The sequence below is a fragment of the Cimex lectularius genome, unplaced genomic scaffold, assembly GCF_000648675.2.
Source record: "Cimex lectularius strain Harlan isolate CLEC.00 unplaced genomic scaffold, Clec_2.1 scaffold79, whole genome shotgun sequence".
NCBI classification, from domain to species: domain Eukaryota; kingdom Metazoa; phylum Arthropoda; class Insecta; order Hemiptera; family Cimicidae; genus Cimex; species Cimex lectularius.
The window spans coordinates 1,279,323-1,298,103 of NW_019392727.1; the positions used below are offsets into that span (position 1 = coordinate 1,279,323).

The 18,781-nt window shown below is 38.0% G+C and overlaps 2 protein-coding genes across 5 annotated transcripts in view; both read left to right on the forward strand.

Annotated features, from left to right (window-relative positions):
• The first annotated feature begins 1,488 nt into the window (after positions 1 to 1,488).
• Positions 1,489 to 9,700, forward strand: LOC106663366 (tetraspanin-11). 2 transcript variants are annotated; one of them, XM_024226750.1, is made up of 5 exons: positions 1,489 to 1,604; positions 6,491 to 6,700; positions 6,761 to 6,943; positions 9,021 to 9,224; positions 9,282 to 9,700. In XM_024226750.1, the coding sequence occupies exons 1-5, from the start codon at positions 1,578 to 1,580 to the stop codon at positions 9,426 to 9,428; spliced, it is 771 nt and encodes a 256-aa protein (XP_024082518.1). In that variant the 5' UTR covers positions 1,489 to 1,577; the 3' UTR covers positions 9,429 to 9,700. The 2 variants fall into 2 exon arrangements, with proteins under 2 accessions (XP_024082518.1, XP_014243664.1); XM_014388178.2 differs by lacking the exon at positions 1,489 to 1,604 and adding an exon at positions 3,474 to 3,537.
• Positions 9,701 to 10,199: 499 nt separating this feature from the next.
• The window catches only part of LOC106663365 (putative methyltransferase NSUN7), a 34,224-nt gene continuing 25,642 nt past the window's right edge, over positions 10,200 to 18,781 (forward strand). The window contains exon 1 of one of the 3 annotated variants that reach the window (XM_014388175.2): positions 10,200 to 10,275. Coding sequence is in view for 2 of the 3 variants with exons in the window: in XM_014388174.2 (XP_014243660.1) it covers positions 16,497 to 16,513 (17 nt within the window). In the remaining variant the exon portion in view is untranslated. Of the gene's footprint in view, positions 10,276 to 16,450; positions 16,514 to 18,781 lie in introns of those variants that run through there. The other 2 variants (XM_014388174.2, XM_024226748.1) reach the window with 2 other exon arrangements.

Here is an 18,781-nt window from a genome sequence, read left to right on the forward strand (position 1 = left end):
TTTCGAGCTAATAAATTACATTGATTCATTCTATCCCAGATTAATCGATATTACGCGGAATAATATGGGATTAATGCTTTCTTTCCCGCTAATAAATTACATTAATTCACTCTATCCCAAAGTACTTGATATTCCTCGAGGTAATTAGGGATAACCCTCCATTCTCGCTAATGAATTTCATTCACTCTGACTCGATATTCCTCGACGTAATTGGGGAAAAGCCCCCCAATTCACCCAAATACTTACTTTCAATCACGTTCATTTACTCTACCTCAGAGTACCTGGAAATTCCTCGGAATAATATAGGTTAAGCCCTTTCATTCGCGCTAATAAGTTACATTCAATCACTCTATCTCAGAGTATTCGATATTACACGAGGTAATGTTTCTATCGAGTGTTGTGTTTGTGTTAATTTATCGGAATGAATGTAATTTATTAGCGTGAAAGGAAGGGGTTGTTTATAACCCCGCCCCGAGGAATATCAAGTACTCTGGGGTGAGTATATGACGTCTGGAGAGTAAAAGTAATTTATTAGCGTGAAAGGAAGGGGTTGCTAATAACCCCGCCCCGAGGAATATCGAGTACTCTGGGGGAATGAGTGTGACCAGACATCTATGTTTGTGGTGATGTATATATATGTATTGTATGTTTTGTTTTTATTCTGTATTTGACAACCTGAGGTACAAACGAGAGACTAGCATTCTAGAATATCAACGTAGTATATATCTGAAATCAGAGAGTCAGTAACCAGATCGAGATGCTCAAATGGCTGCAGTTTAAAACAAAATATGCGCGAAAGAAAAGAAAAAGATGGAAAACACGTAGAGGGCCGGCGATGACCTCAGCTGTTTGTTGGCCCATAAACTTCCCACTTATTATTTTACACGAGGTAATTGAATATAAGGCCCTCTCTATTCACGCTAATAAATTAGATTCACACACTCATTCACTCTATTCCAGTACTCGGAATAATATTGGATAAACGCTTTCACTCACGGTAATGAATTACACTCAATCTGAATTGATATTCCTCGGGGTAATTGGGGAAAAGCCCCTTTATTCACCCAGATAAATTACTTTCACACGTTCATTTACTCTGTCTCAGATAACCTGGATGTTCCTCGGAATAATGTAGGATAAGCCCTTTCATTCGCGCTAATAAGTTACATTCATTCACTCTATCCCAGAGTAATCGATGTTACACGAGGTAATTGAATATAAGGCCCTCTCTATTCACGCTAATAAATTAGACAATTGGGGACAAGTCCTTTTATTCACGTTAATAATTCACACTGAGGTAGTGTGATCCATTTTTGTTGATCTATTGGCCAAGGAAGGAAAATGACCAGTTTTTTATATTTGTCAAATTTTATATATTATCTTTTCTGGGTTTTTCGACCAACAATCATCAAAAATATTTTATAGCTATGTCGTTTAAAATTTTATAATTTGCTGCTAGCATTGGCAGGGTACAGATCGGCTCTGTTATTTACTTCTATTTTTGTGGTTTATAAGTTGCCGCTTACTTTGATTTTTTGAAGTTTTTTAATCTGAGTGTCAGCTTCCGGGTACAGTTGATGCATTCTTCGCTACGAGACTTTTTCGTAAGTTTCATTGAACTTTTTCAAAGCTAATTTGTACTCGGTAAGGGCAAGGTTCAGGCCCCTTTGTTGTGGCCCAACGGACGAGATATTCGGTGTTTTCGTTGAGGTCTCCGACTGCATTCTTGTTTGATAAACAGACCCAGTTTTTTTTTTCCGGACGTCTGATGTCCGGTTCCCATAAAAGAGATCGCACATCCCCTCAAAGCGACTCAGAGCGAATCATTAAAAAATCGTATCCGATTATGGATTCACAAACATCTTCGCCACATCTTCTGCCTGCAATAAAAGATGCTGTCGCTGATCTCCTGGACTCCAAACTTTCATCTCTTGCATCCAAAGATGGCATATCCGATATCAAAAATGATCTGAAGTCTCTCAAGGAGGGGAACGCCCGTTTACGCACTGAAAACAAAGCTTTGCGGGAAAAACTACGCGACTTGGATTCACGCCTCGAAGATCTGGAAGTAAAATCCCGACAAAATAATCTGATTTTTAAAGGATTGAAACACTCCACAGAGGATAACAAGTAATATCTTCCTTTTGTAAGTAAGTGTTCAATGTCGACATCTCTCCGGAAAAACTCCAGGTGCGTCATTTAGGAGCTAATGGATCGACAAATTCTCCGTTACTAGTTACGGTTTACAACCAAAAGATAAATTCAACATTATAAAATCTTCTCATATGCTCAAGGGCTCAGGCTTCGTCGTCTTTCAGGATCTTCCAGTCTCCGCAAGAAAGAAAAAAATGAAACTTCTTTTATTAAGGAAAGAAATTCAGAGACTGAACCCCCGTTTAAAAGTTAAAATTCGTCCAAACCATATACTAGTGGACGGAAAAAAATTCTTCTGGTCGTTGGATGACGGACTACGCTTCGGACATGAAGATGGTATCTCCCAGCTGAATTTACTCGTCGGATGCAACCTTTCGGACTTCCTGAAAGCCGTTCACACGGACTCACTCGCCAGCGATTACTTCAAAGTTCAACATAAACCATCGAACTCAGTCTCCCAACAAGAACAGACTTCTAAACATTCTAAATGAGATTTCGCAGCCGTCTGTTTGAATAATAGTTGTAACTCTTCATATATTTCTGTGTTAAGCTATAATATAGCAGGTTTAAATTCTAAAGTGAATGATTTTTCTTTCCTAGATTTTGTTAGAGGTTTTGATGTATTTGTTCTTATCAAAACTTTTGTTGTGTCAGGTGGCAATAATTAATGTTCACGGTTTAACAAAGTTTTTCCTGATCACAAGTTGCATTGGATTTCTGCGGCTAAGGTCTCACTTTTCGGGCATGCGAGAGGGGGTATTTTGCTTGGAATAAAATATTCTTTTTGCAACCTTTCTTATTCTGATGTTGGAGGCTACCTTTTTTGGGGTTCTTATTTTCTTTTTGTTTTCTTTTTTTTCTCATATTTCCATCTATTATGATTCTGCTATATGTTAATTTTCTCTTCGAATTTTTTTTGTTTTATTATTTCTGTATTTGTAAGCTTTTAAGCAGTAAAATCAGCAGACGGCTATTAGCCATGCTTATTATACTTGTAGTTTAAAATTTTAAAATAGACCTAAATACACTATCCTTTTTGGTAAAAAACGTTATTAATGCGTGGTACTTATTAAAAATTTTTATTGTAATTTCGTCCAACTGTTCAGCTTTAGTCGTCGTTCATCTAAAGCTTTCTTTCCTAACAGGTTGTTCAAAACGTAAGACTTTTTGCACAGCCTGCTTCTTGAAATTGCACTATACAGTTAGTTGGAACGACACCACAAAGCGACAATGGTCAACCGGATTGAAAAAGTTGAATAAGGAAGTGGATTCACTGATCCGTGGTTCCTAACTTCCTCACTTGCGTTCAACTTCCAGTCCGCTTCCTATTTCCAAATGTTACCCATCAAAATAGTTCTTTACTGTGCAAATTTTATTTTTCTCGTAAGTAGAACGGTTTTTTTATTTAGTTATATATATATTTTTTATTGATCTGTTAAAATGTGAGGTAAATGAAAACCCTGTGATTATCTTTCGTCACTAACAGCAAAACGTTCGTTGAACCTATTCACTCATCAAGAACTCTTCCTAGTCTTCGTTTTAAACTTCGTATGTTGCCATCTTAGATTTTTTTCAACGACGAAATATGTTTTATTTATGGTAGCCACAGAAGCGTGAAAATGATAACGACTGAAAGTAACAATTAAATTTCTTTAGTTTTTCTTGACATAAACAGGTTTGTGATTTTACATGTTCTATACAGCCCCAATAAACAGAATTCGCATAAAGTGTCAGGTAAAAGTCAAAAATTATTAAGAAAAAACTCAAAAGTTACACCGCAACGCCAGGCGTCTCAAGGCACTCAGCCCAGATAAAACTAAAAATTAAATAACAATGGTATCTAAAGACATACATAAATAAATAGGTTTAACTTAATAAAGTACAAGAAGACAATTAATTAATTTACAATATTAGAAAATGACTAAATGCTACCTCTGAGAAGAATTCTACCCAAAGACAGAACATATTCTATGCAACCGAAATGCAATAGCTAGGAAAAGGCTATGCTATATTAGAAAACCGTCCTTGAACTACCATAAAGGAAACGATTATCTTCCAGGAAATCCATTAGCAGAGATCGGTACACGAAACGAAAGTAGTGCTAAACGAACAAATACTTACGACTCCATATGGAAATGAAAAAAGGACAAAAACTTTTAGTTCTGTAGTTCAACGTAATTTGGTTTTGGGAGAAAAACGCTCTTTTTAAGGATCGGACCAAAACCGTTTACTCAATGAAATGAATTAGCTCTTTATCTCAGCTCACTAAATTTATTTTACCCATAATTCCATGCGTAAACTGAGGTGGGTTTTTCGAATTTTGATGTGCCTATAAAACTCTGCAAAGTTTTATTTTTTGCCAGAGTTCCCTTCAGGATAAGATGCTGAATGAACCTCGCTCTTACATCCTCCAGCACTGGGCGGTAGATCAAGAGATGATCTACATCCTGAACGGTACTACCGCATACGCAAGTCCATATCTGTGCATGTGTTTCATGTTAGGTCCATGTCCGGTGCGTGTTTCGGCTAGCTGCGGTGTGATCCTCGTACAGGTCAGACCGACGTTGTCTTCAACAGCTGGGAAAAATTCTTGTTTCTTCCACTTTCGTTGAACTACTTCATATAAGAGACCATTTTTTAACAGACTCCTCAAAGAGGTGTTTTCCAGGTCAAAAAGGTATTCGGGAGGGAGGAAGGGAGGAAGAGAGAGAGAGAGATTAATCAATCGCTCAGTAAAGTGAGTTAACTCTTTTAAGGCTCCTGACTTTGACCTCATCATGTCCCGAATCCTCAATGAATTCCTCACAAAGCCTCCTACTCGCATATATATTCCGCACCCCTCACTTCCCTTTGCTATGAAAATACTTCAATATCCTTTTCCCAAAACCCGGAAAACCCATCCATAAAGCATCTTCCTACCACCAGATCAGCTTACTTCCATCTTCTCAAAAACATTTGATAAGCTCGTTGTCTAAACTGCCCCAACCGTTTCCCAAACCACCAGTTCGGCTTTCGTCCTCAACTTCCCACAACCCAGCAGGTGCGTTGCGGACCACATATCCTCATCCATTGAGTGTGAACAATACAGCACGGGGGCCTTTCTTGACATGACACAAGCGTTTCATCGCGTGTGGCATGAAGGTCTCCTTTACAAATTAACTCGTGTACTTGCAGATACCTTGTGTCAAATCGTTCGCTCCTAGCTAATAGAACGATAATGGACGTCCTGCTGTTAATTGTTTGTAAAAGTGATGCTACACATTTGCATACACTCAGCCCGGGCTGGGAAGTCTGAAAGCACGTCGAGACTATACTCTCCACTCACCCAGCTTCTTTTGCTAACACAGCTGTGCGGCTGGTTCTGATGCTAATTGCTTTGGAGGGGCTACAGGCACACGTGTCGCAATAGCCGAATGGAGCAAATTCTGGCGTCTTAAGATAAATGAAAGCAAATGTATTCATATTGCCTTTACGAATTAATTATTCTCGTTATTTAAGGTTTTTGGTTGAGGTGAAAAATTAGTGGCACGAGCGGACCTCGAACCCAAAGCCTTGGACAAAAATAATAATTAATTGGAATAATTAATATGGTCAAATATGACAATTTACCCTTCGAAAATTACCTGAACAAAACACATCATACAATATTCCTCAAAATCTTATCCCAAAACTGACGTGTACGCTACCTTGGGTTCCACCTCGACTCATGTCTAACCTGGAACCATCATACACGAACTCAAAGTCAACAATTAAACAGGCGCTTCGAAGTACTTAACAAATATTATCAAGATCATCTACAAGTATTAACAAAAACAAAGTAACAGTTGATAAGACACTACCGAACGGATTTGGACATCCGACTTCCAAAGAATATAGTCCTTCCAATCCAAAGTCCTCAGAACCATGTCGACGCTTCCAACTACGTTTCCAACACTACCTTTCATAATGCCTTTCGTTAAAACCTAATCTCCAAGAAATTTTCCATATTCCACGAAAAACTATCCTCCCATCCTGATCATTAGCTCAATCCATGTCCGCTATTCCTACAAACCATAAAGGCGACTGAAGCGGAGATGGCCCCGGGGCCTCCTAACAAATATACGTAACGTGCTTCCCTCAGAATACATAAGCTAAATAAAATTGTATTGTGTCTCATTACATAATGAACATAATTTGTACCGATGGTAATTAATAAAAAAAGATGCCCTTGAGCTCCCCAGTCTCTATGCCCCTTCAAGTTAAGAATGCTTTACCAGACATATCCGTCAGATATTGCATCTGAAATGCAAACACTTCTCTTTTCTTAACCAATATAATTTTTCGTTCTATTGTTTAGGTCGGTGGAGGATGCCTCGTCGTGTTTGGCTTGAGCGTCACATTGAACGACCAGCTGGATAACATGCTACGGCTTGTACCTACGATCCTGCCGAACTCGCTCACCTATTATTTTTCAATCAGCAGCGCAATCATCGGACTGACTGTTGCCGGGCTGGCCCTTATTGCCTTCTTCGCACTTGCCACAGTCAACAAATACCTCCTGGCGGGAGTATGCCCTTCGAACGTTTATTTACGACAGAATTTCCTTCAGTAGTTTTTCTGTTGACAGTACATTTTCGGAATAGTCGTCATGCTGATTGTAGAATGCACCGCTGTCATTTTCCTCGCTGTCACGCCAAAATACATCGGCATCCACGTAGATTCAGAAACGCTCGTTGACAACTGGCAACGCAACTATGGAGTTCCGGGCAGGGAGCATTACACCGCTTCAGTGGATATGATTCAGACGATGGTAAGAGGCTCTATTTTAATATTTTCATTAATTTACCCAGACTGGTCCATACCCCGCACTGCACTGTAACATCGTGTTACTTTGCCGAAATATTGTAATGCACAATATACATTATGATTTTGATTGAGTTGTACGAAAGCATGTCTCTTTATTTAAGTCGTAACCGTTGGAATGAAATTCGGCAAAAGACAAATATTCGCATGTGAAAGGATTTTGAATAATCGATTGATATCAACTGTCTGCGATGGTTTGATCATGTTATTTCAGCTAATTAATTAATTTAAATGACGTTTCTATTATTTTCAGGAAATTTTAATACTAATCCTAAACGGTCAAAAACATTGCGCAATTCGTAATATTGTGCAATATAATTGATCGTCAAGGGCCCGTCTAGTGGACATTTATACACTGATAGGCAAATAATTCCGATTGATTTTTTTTTTTTTCATTTTCTCGATAAGAGAAAATTTTGCCCTTAATTTGTCTCATTGTTTTTATCAATAAATATTTGTTTGAGCGATGTTTTAAATTGGGAATATCAATTTGACGTAAACACACGTAATCCTTAATCCAAAACAAAGATAAAGGATTTTTCACTGTTTAATTTTTACGGAATTTAAAATGTTTATTCAGTCTCATTTAAATTCTGAAGCAAAAACTGTTTAGTTTTCATCTTAGTTTTCTTAATTTCAATTTTTAAACATAAAATGCCATTTAGTGCTGAGGATGTTGCGCGTGGTTTGGCTCTTATTGATGATGGACGTTTCATCAGGTTGCTGCTATTTCCATCGGAGTTACCTATGAAACACTGCGAGACGTCTTTAGACGTTTTTGAGAAACCGGGTCCTACCATAGAAGACCGGTTATGGACGCCCTAGGGTACAGAACCATAGAATGATCGTTTTTTGACTTAGAGAATTTTACGAAACCGACAGTTTATTGTTGTTCAAGCGATTCGAGGTGTCCAAATTTCTTAACGCGCTGCTCGATGAAGATTAAATCAGTATGGACTGATGGCCCTGTAAGAGGACCAGAATTGACCTGAACAGACAGAATTGCACGGCTCGCATTTGCTCGAGAACACAGCCATTGGTCTTTAGACGATTGGTCTGCTGCACATTTTACAGATGAGTGTAGATTTGTTCTACCATTTCCAGATGGGCTTGAAAGAGTGTGGAGAACGCGAAGTGAAAGGTACGAAGACTTTAATTTTTCCCAGAGTCAACCTTTTCAAGCAGCTCAGCGATTGTTTGGGCGGGAATTTCAATGGAGAGTCAGACAGATTTGGTAGTTGTTCGTGGAGGGTCTTTCACGGCCACTGGCTATGTGGACGAAATTTTGGAACATCATGCCCGTCCACATGTCGGTCGCACAGTACAAACGAACCTTTAATTAACATCAGGACATCAGGGTTTTAGCCTGGCCAGCCCGTTCTCCAGACTTGAACGAAGAGCAAATCCATCATTTCCTGATTCACTCCACGATATTAAAAGACTCTTCGTGCAGAATGGGCTAACCTCCAACAAAGAGACATTTCCATCCCTAGACAAAGACTCAATTCTTAAACGTTAAAAAAGGTGAAAATTTTATTAATATATGCGGACGCTTAGCTAATGCCCCTGTGAGCGAAGAAATGAAGCATCCAATACTACTGCCCAAGAAAACCCACCTCTCCACGCTGTTGATCGACCATCTCCATAGGGTCTACTCTCACGCTGGGCCTCAACTATTACTAGCGTTACTGCGGCAAAGATTCTGGGTTCCCAACGCGCGACGGCTTGTAAGAATTCGTGTTCACCGCTGCATTCGCTGCACCGTCTGAGAATTGAACCCAGTGCGCCTCTCATGGGGAATTTGCCCATCTCACGTTTTGAACAAGGTAGAGCATTTCTGAATACGGGAGTAGATTTCGCCGGTCCATTCCAGATACGGGAATCTCTACGACGCAAGGCTGATCTGGGCNAAAAAAAAAAAAAAAAAAAAAAAAAAAAAAAAAAAAAAAAAAAAAAAAAAAAAAAAAAAAAAAACAGGCCAGTATTGGGAGAAAATCTATTTTAAGTGTACATATTTATTCCAGTGGGACTGCTGTGGTGTAGAAAATGGCTTGGAATACAGCACGTCTTGGTGGTCCCTGAGGGAGTTGGCGTCGCCGGGGCTCGTCGTGCCTTTGTCCTGTTGCATTCAACATTCGAGCAAGTCCTATCTCGATCCTCAGCCAGTCAACGTGACCCTGTGTCAAGACAAAAACCCGGAGGCGCACACCTTCGGCCGGCACACCGAGGTATGCTGAAACAAAACGCGTTTCAAGGATGTAATGTTAAAGCGTATTTCTTTCCAGGGGTGTTTTATGCCTCTGAAGACTTGGCTTTCGCAAGAGGTGATGTTGATCCTGTACGCGGTGGCGATCATCATACTCTACCAGCTGTTGTTGCTCTTCCTTTCCATCATCGGTTGCTTAAAATTAAACAAAAAACTGTCAAAATGATTTGTCCCGAGACACAATATGAACAAAATTATGAAAATGCTCGTGCTTGAAAAATAACAAGTGTACTAAGTTTTCCTACGTTGATTTAAATAGTGATCTCATTTTAAATCTAGTTTACACAGTTTTTATGATCTCCGAATTTAATTTATATATTTATTTAATTAAACAATACAGTGAAAATGGTACCATGCAGAACAAAAAATACTGGACTGCCAAGTTGTATTGTGTCTGAAAAATATAGGAAATTAAGAAAACATTATAGGCTGTCTCTGGGTCATCTGTTTTGAATAAATTTCTTATTTACCCAAAATTAAAAGTTTAATTCTTTCACCATTTAAATCGAATATTTAAGCAAAGACTCAGTAATCCAAAAATAAGCCAATTTATTAATATAGCGAACTGCCCCACTGGTGCAAAGAAAACTCACTTGCTTTGGAACGAACGAAAGATGGCCACATACCGATAAAGATAGTCTGCACAACTTTCGGCTCCGGGATGGTTGACGTTCGCACGTCAATCAAAAATAAATGTATTCCGTGTTTTCAATAAAGTTTTATTTAGGTTCGTGGGAACTAGGTTGGGTATCGCGGAACCCTTATTGAACCCAGTGATTGTTTCTGAGGTATATTCAGCCCTGTGTGCGTGCTCTCCAACTTGTGCCGTCAGGCTCAGCTCACATCCTAGTTTTTGCTACACTCACCCCCTTTCTACCCTATTCTCTTCTGGCAACCCTCCCTCTTCTACGGACGAGCCGAGCCCCTAGACATGTATGCCCGACTAGGACGTCTCACTCTCTTGCGAACTAACTCGAGAAACGCCTCACACGACAAAGCGATAACGACAACAAGTGAGTACCAGTCGATGTTAATGATAATTTTCAAAATCGAGAAAGAATATCTAAATAAAAACTTTTTTCCTTAATTTCTGATAGATTTTTTCTTCTATTCTTCCACTTTGGCCTCTTATTTCTTTCATAAAGTAATCACAAAAGTTCAACAATTCATCTCAACTAATTAATAACAAATTAACTTAATTCGTTTTTAACATAAAAACAAAATTGAAAATATTTTCAATAAAAGCTCAAAATTTACAAATTGAAAGTGTGAAACATATTCCAAAAAGTACAGAAGAAAAATATGGGCATAGCCAGAAGCCTTCTCAATCCTTAACTTGAACCACAAAGTAAAAAAATTTTAAGGTACTTTAACATGAATTGAAATTAAAACATGTAATTTCTGTCTTATCTGTGATATAACTATTTAACGTATGCCCTTGAAGAATGTCCCGTTTTTCTCTCATATACGATTAAAGGATTTTTTCAGTCTGAAACCACTGTAAAGAAAGAGCTCATCGAGGCGGTTAAGGATTAAATTGATTGCCCTTACGGCCGAAAAGTGTCCAGTAATCCGACTGATTACGTTTTTCTGTATCATTATTTTACACGAAATTGTTTAACAATATATTTTTAATTTTATTAATATATAATTTCCTCTAATCTGTTATTGTTCTCCTGTTAATAGTAATAGCTATAAACAAAGAAACGTGTAACAATTGCTTTCAAAACTATTACTTTTTTGTATTTGAATTGAGTTGAAAAAAATTATTAATAACTTAAAGTAATAGCACTGAAGAAATAATTACAGAGAAAAGAATTTGCCGATAAAATACTGTTCCGAAATGCTGTAAATCCGTCAAACGCAATTTCACGTTTTTTGTTTATTTTAATTGTTAATATTTTTATAGATTAATTTCAAAATGAAAAGAACAACGCTTCAGTCTATAAATGCTGATCAGCTAAAAATAATTTATTAAAACATTTTATTTCTATTTTTCATTTATAATAACAAATTGTTACCCATTATTAATGCTTTAGTCCAGAGCTTCCAAAACTTTTTAGCTCCTCGTATTCAAATATTTAAAATTAGATACTTATAGTTATGTAGAAAATTAAAGTTTGATAAATTAGCCAGTCCAATCCGAATTAGGTGATGGAGACGGTTATCACTATCAAAAGCAAACATTAAATTGAATACTTAATTAACATTTACATTCATTAGATTTCGTGATGTGATTGATGAAATAACATCTTACAATTAATTAATCTTTATGTAAGGTATTGGTTGAGATAAAAACGTCAGTGTCATGAGCGGGATTCGAACCCACGACCTTCGGCTTGATACGCCGCTGCTCTACCACTTGAGCTATCTGACTTCGATACACTCGGACCCCAACTTCCCATCTCAGCCCAACCTTTTGAATTTTCCCTCGTTTTTGCCATTTTGCAAAAATTCGAAAATTTGAAAAATTCGAAAGGTTGGGTTGAGATGGGAAGTTGGTGTCCGAGTGTATCGAAGTCAGATAGCTCAAGTAGTAGAGCAGCGGCGTTGGAAACTACTTGAGGAAACTTTAGTAAAAACAATCAGTGAGCAAACGTGGTACAGATTATATTATATTTCGTAATATTACGAGAGATAGAGAGAAAGGGAGAGAGACCGAGAGACAGACGGAGTGAGAGGGAAAGAGGGAGAGTGACCTACAGACAGGCAGAGACAGAGTGAGAGAGTGCGAGGAGGGTGTATGTGTGATCATAGAGGTTGGGCGATATAGTACTTTATGCTTAATATATATTTTTGTTGGGGTCAGCGTGAGGTAACTATGAATATGAAATGAAATATGATTGGCTAAAAATGAACATAATCTTACGAATACATTTTGGAGAATTGTGTTGAATAAAAGATTATTTGTCATAAGATATTTTTATTTTTTATGTGCATAAAAATATAAAAATTAATGATAGATTGTTCATTTATTACCGAATATTGGTTTCTAGACGGGTTTTTCGTCATAATTGTCTTCGGTTCGTTTCAATGATACGAAACTTCCGTGTCAAGTTAACATTCGTTCCAAAGGTTTGGCTGTTATTGCGCCTGTTTTTGCGGGCGTGAATCTTATCTTCTATTGCAAATGTGGGTGAAAATATTTCCAACATCGTTCTTTCACGTAACACAGGGAAACGGAGAATAGGTCGAAAAATCACAAAAATTAACCTGTCTTAACGACACACGCAGGATTCTCAAGATCAAGACAGATCTGGGTGCGTTACAATTGCGGACTTTCGAGCTGATGGTGCGATTTATTTCGATATCATCTGCATGCCGAGAAAGCTGATGGCCTAGCCAGCGATAGCACTTAACATTAACACCACAGGTTACATATATATAATATGGTGGGTACGAAAATTGTAGTTTTGAGAATTAGAATTGAGCCTATTTTATATTGTACACAAATTTTATAATTATATAATATTGAGGCACAATTACCTCGTGGTAACCTTGGATTTTGACTGAAACAGCTCCGTTAGTTTATACTTATTCTTCTATGACACTACTGTGGAAGTGGGCCATTGGTCGTAGGGGCGGTAGTCTCAATGAACAAGGTCACGGTTCGCGTGGGTGCAGCTCGATTCCTTCCAGTTCGAAATGTTTTTCTTCCGTATGACATGAATTATGTGTGCGAGCGGGTCTCAAAAAAGCTCGCGTAAAATTTCCATTGTTAAGAATAAATTCACTAATTTCGTGGTCCGCTTGACCAATTAATTTATTACAATTAATTAAGGTTTTTAGTTGAGATAAAAAATTCAATGGCACGAGCGGGATTCGAACCCTCGACCTTCGGCTTGATACGCCGCTGCTCTACCACTTGAGCTATCGTGACCTCGATCCACTCGGACACCAACTTCCCATCTCAACCCCACCTTTTNCGGCGTATCAAGCTGAAGATCGTGGGTTCGAATCCCGCTCGTGCCATTGACTTTTTTATCTCAACTAAAAACCTTAATTAATTGTAATAAATTAATTGGTCAATCGGACCACGAAATTAGTGAATTTAATGAATTAAAAGGAAATATACTTCACTAGCCCCTGGAGCCCAACCTCGCTGGGTGGAAGATCTGATCCAGTACTTCCAAAACTAGCGTGATTGATTCTCGAGACCTGCGGTAATTGTAATTTTGTAAATTACAAAAGCTGGAATCGCCGATGGACTACGGAAAGTTGCAGGCTCAACTCTGTACACGTGTGTGTGTGTATTTTCGTGCATGTGCAGATGTGAGATTATAGAAATCAGTAATCAGTTTTATACTGTATGTTCTTTAATTATACTATAATTGTTTAATTTCAAACCAAGTGTTTTCGCAACTTTTTCTTAGACACAAAATTGGGTTTATGTATTTATACATAATTATCCTAAGGGGGTACATACCAATTTCTATAAGTTTTTAAATACGTTGTCTTTCACTTCTAGTCTTTCACTTCAAAACAATATCGGGGATGATTAAGTAATCATCAATCATCAATAATTTACATGTTGATCGATTCTTTAAAAACCTTCAGATCTTTTATGACAACTTCATATTTCTGCATAAAATTCAATAGAATAAGATAACCAATATTTGCCGTAAGATTGTAACTGCTACAAATGGTAGTTATGATCCTCTTATTTTAAAGAATCTTTGTTCTAAGTCAAAAGTCTATTTATTGAAAAAATATAAAAGAACGAAGTGAATGACAGTTTCTCTAGATGTAGATGTAGATGTAATTTTAGGGTATAGTATACTGCGCCCTTTAAGAGCTATTGTATCCCCTGTACTCTGCCTAAAGCACATCGGTGAGTCCTATTTCATTAAACAACTTGATTAATAGGCCCGGTTTCAGCGGTTGAAGCTCTTCTATGGTCACATAATACATCCCAAAACATTTCCTCCTGCGGGCTAGTGTAGCTCCGCAGTTTGTTAGTAGATGTGTTGGTGTCTCTTCTGCCTCTTTGCAGAATCTGTATGTGCCATCTTGGATTATTCCAATCTTCTTTAAGTGTCCACTTAACTTGCAGTCTCGTGTTAGGAATCCTATAAGGATTTGCAGTTTATTCCTGCTTCCCTTGACACATTCTGTAATTTCTTTCATTCCAAAATTGGTTAGAAGATTCTTGGATTGTCTGTGTCCAATGAATTCCATAGTTCCCTCATTTTCTTTTTGTCCTTCTGTCTGAGATACTCGTTAATAGTGTGGGTTCCTATGCCACAGGAGGGTTCATGTCCTGTCAGCGGGTAGGAAATCCTTGTCTTGCAAGGGTGTCTGCTTTCTCATTGCCTTCTACTCCCATGTGTCCTGGGACCCAGCGGAGGCTGACTTTGTTCTGCGTACCTAACATATTGAGTTTGGTTTTGCAGTTCAGCGCCATCCTTGAACTAATGATATCTGACATGATAGCTGTATTCTTGTTTTTGTACCCTTTACTTAGGTTGAGTTGGGTACATTTTTCGATTGCATGAATCTCAGCTTAGAAGATACTGGTGTATTTTCCCAAGGGTTCTGAGTATTTGGTTCCAGGCGCCTGTACCTTCTTGTGTTCTAGATCCAGCTGTGTACCAAAGGATGGTGCCATTCTTGAAAGAGGTGTTTCCCTCTCGTTCCCATTCTTTTTTGGTACCTACGTTTATTCGGAAGTTTTGATTTCTCTAAGTCAAAGGAAAACTCACGCCTCATTGTACGCTTCTAGAGTTTCAAGTACAAAACAAATTTACATTCTTGGACACCTACCAACACATCCTGACACTATTATCACCACCTACGCGGACGACACCGCAATCCTATCCTGTAACTCGAATTCTGTCCAAGCTACCTCCAACATCCAGGAACACCTTGAGCTTATCGAAGACTGGTGTAAAAAATGGAGGACAAGACTGAACGAAGAAAAATGCACTCAGTGTACTTTTACGCTGAAAAAGCAGTCTTGCCCTCCATTGTACATCAACAACAAAGAGATACCAGTTTCCACTCAAGTCAAATACCTGGGACTATATCTCGACAGCAGACTGACGTGGAATCCCCACACAAGACTTAAAAAACAGCAACTTAATACAAGATTCGGACTACTACGAAGACTTTTAAGCCGAAATCGACTTTGACAATTAAGACAAAACTAACACTATACAAGACTTTACTAAGACCAATATGGAGTAGAATTGTGGGGCACTGCCAAGCCTTCCAATATCCAGCGCATCCAGTCCTTCCAATCGAAAGTCCTTAGACAAATTGTTAAAGCACCCTTGTTGTTGTAGCATGTCACTAACCTCACTATCCACAAAGACCTCAACATTCCTTTTGCCAACGAACTAATCCAGTCCAGATTCCAAACCTTCCATACCAACCTTTCAAACCATCCTAACCATACGGCTCGAGCCCTATCCACTCATTCCCACCCTGACAACCCACCACGACGCCTCAACCGACGATGGCCTCGGGACCTCCTTGATCCCTAATCATATAAACTGAGTGCCAGCAATGGCCGGCTCCTCAAAGCATGTGTCCAACCGGTGCAGTGCTGGCATTAGTGCTAGTGTTGTGCTGTGTGATATTTCATGCATGTGTACATATTTGTATAGTATACAATTCTGTATAGGTAACAAATAAATAAAAAAATTAAAAAAAACATTCTTAGATTGACTACTCCCTGCTCCGATCTCATGGCAAGAAGTACGATATTTTTGTTTTGATTACTACTAACAGAAAGAACTGCAAATCTAGAATTAAGGAAAATAAAACTAAATTGTAAATGATTAGGAAGGGAAAACGTAAGGGTAGAGAACAATCATTCCCCCTCGCCATGGGGAAGAACGATTGTACGTCACCTCCATTACTTTCAGATGTCGATATTGACTAGGCCGTACTCTTTTTAGAATTAAAGATAAAAACGAATCTGGGCCGATCCCATTCCGAAAGCCCTGTTTGCCATTCGTATCATGCACAAGAGGTGGTGACAGTTTTTCTACGGACGGTGAATCGGTTAATCTTTATTTACTACTCCAATAAGACCCAATCAAAGGGGAAATTTTCTATAGGGAAATGGAAACGGAGATTTCGTGCGGGTCCTTGCATATTTTACTTTTCATACTATAAAAGATGAGTCACGCACAGTCGAGGGTAACCTTCGTTTGGTTTTAGTGGCACATTGATATACCCTTCTGACCTCATTATTACAACAGCAATAGGCGTTACTGCATCAACGAAGATGTTTTCCACACTGATGTAAGTAAAATTTTATTTCCTTTCTGTACAAAAAAATCGAGTTTGTCAGTTAAAATCCTACAAAAAAACACAGAGAAAAGTAAATACCCGTTCGACTAGACCTGCATACCTAGAAAAATATATTAAAAATACTTAAAATTTTCCCAAGGCACCTTTCATTAAAACAATCTCAATTTTTATATACATATCTGATCTCTGGGGGTTTGTAGGAATATTTAAAAAAATATCAATTCACTTTTATAAATAATAATATAAATTATAATGATATGTTTTTATTATAGCCAAAATCCATTTCATATATATTTTATTTATTCGGATCCATGGTATATAGATTTTGTTTTTGTTGCAATTAATATTTAATTAGTCGGATTGCCCTTCAAAATCTTAAGCCTTCATCCAAAAATTGTGTAAACAGTAAGCCAGAATGTTCGTGTATAATTCTACTTCTATACTAGAAATTTTCAAAGTAATTATACGATTTTTTTCAGCAGACCAACTAAATGTTCGTACTGTATTTTTCCTATTATCGTAAAGAGATTACTGATTACTGATTTATATAAAATAAAATAACGGTCGAACACCTTTCAATTGTAGAAGACTTGACAATGTTTTATTCTTTTTTATTGATTTTTACATCTGTAAAACAAGATCAACCGTAAAAATGTTATAAGAATAAAATTGACATGGAAACATGTAAGGAGAAATCACCCAGGGGTGAGCCTCCTTTAGTAAAAATAAATATGACCACTTTTCAATTTTGGCAAATCGTCAGTCACGGCGGTAGGCACAGACCGCTGTTCCAGTACCTCAGGGCTATAGAGATTTTCTGTTGAGTACAGTGTTTCTATTGAGTTAATTTATTAAAATGAATGTAATTTATTAGCGTGATAGGAAGGGGTTGTTCAACCCCGCCCCGAGGAATATCGAGTATTCTGGGGTGACTGTGTCACGTCTGGAGAGTCAAAGTAAGTTATTAGCGAGAATGGAGGGGGTACGACCACGCTCCGAAGAATACACTGGGCGAAAGAATATGACCAGACTTGTATGTTTATATGTGCGGTGATGATATGTATTGCATTGTTGCATGATAGTGTCAAACTCATATGGCCTATCCTTCATGGGGTGAGGATGACCTTTCTTCTACTAGATAGATCCTCCGAAGGACACCTAACAGATCCGAGTCCCTAACTTACAAAAATAATCAGTGACCAACAATGACATATACCATCCCAAAGACGGTCAAGGGATCTAAGGATAGGGAACGCAACAACATCCGCATTCTTGCAGAGGTGTTTCTCCAAAACGTTGAAGGGGACCACTTCCCAAAAATAATGACTGAGAACGGAATACTCCATCTATTTAGATACGTCGACGACATACTTGCTATAACACAGAAAACATACTGAAGGACCTTAACGCATTACACAAAATTATTACATTCACCACAGAAACTGAAAAAAAAAATATATATATATCAACTTCTTAGAATTAACACTCACCAGAACCAACAAGAAAATGGAATTCAAAATATACAGAAAACCCACTGCAATTGACAACATCATAAACGCACAATCCAACCACCCACACCAACGTAAAATTGCAGCACTATGACACATAATCCACAGGCTAAAATAATCCCGCTCAACTCCGAAAATTACAACAAAGAACTACGAATAACAACACTAGCAATAACAAACGGACACAAAACAAGCACCGTTCAGAAACTATAAAAAAGAACCGAAACAACAACAAATAGGCAATATTCACGTAAACAGAAAAAGAAACCTACAGAGTAATCCATTACGGTTCGTGGTCCGATTAACCAATTAACTTTTTTTCAATTAAATAATCTTTAAGAAAGGTATTGGTTGAGATAAAAAACCAGTGTGACGAGCGGATACAGGCTAATTTTGAAACTGGGAGGCTTACGGTGATGGGACAATTGATCGGGGTTGCAGTCTCGATTTAGAAATACACAGCCACTAGCCAAATTATTTAAGGCAATTTGGAATAATTTGATACCTTTTTTGCACATTTAAAATAATTCATTCCTAAAGAGACCAAGTGCACCAAGGTGAGGTCCTAGAAACGACAGTGTAAGAACATTAAGGAACCTCGTATTGTCTTTGAGTAACACAAGGTGGCTTCTGGATCGTGGTGTACGATCACCCCGGTCACTCGCCGAGTCAATTTGTTTAGGCGCGTTTCAAAACAAATCCATCAAAGACCAACTGGTGGCGAAATGACAGGACTTCATATACAAAACCG

Coding starts and splice junctions, on each gene's coding strand:
- LOC106663366 (XM_014388178.2), top strand. CDS start 3,490: ATGTTACCCATCAAAATAGTTCTTTACTGTGCAAATTTTATTTTTCTC. Junction 3,538..6,490: donor GTGCAAATTTTATTTTTCTC/GTAAGTAGAACG, acceptor TCTATTGTTTAG/GTCGGTGGAGGATGCCTCGT. Junction 6,701..6,760: donor ACAAATACCTCCTGGCGGGA/GTATGCCCTTCG, acceptor TTCTGTTGACAG/TACATTTTCGGAATAGTCGT.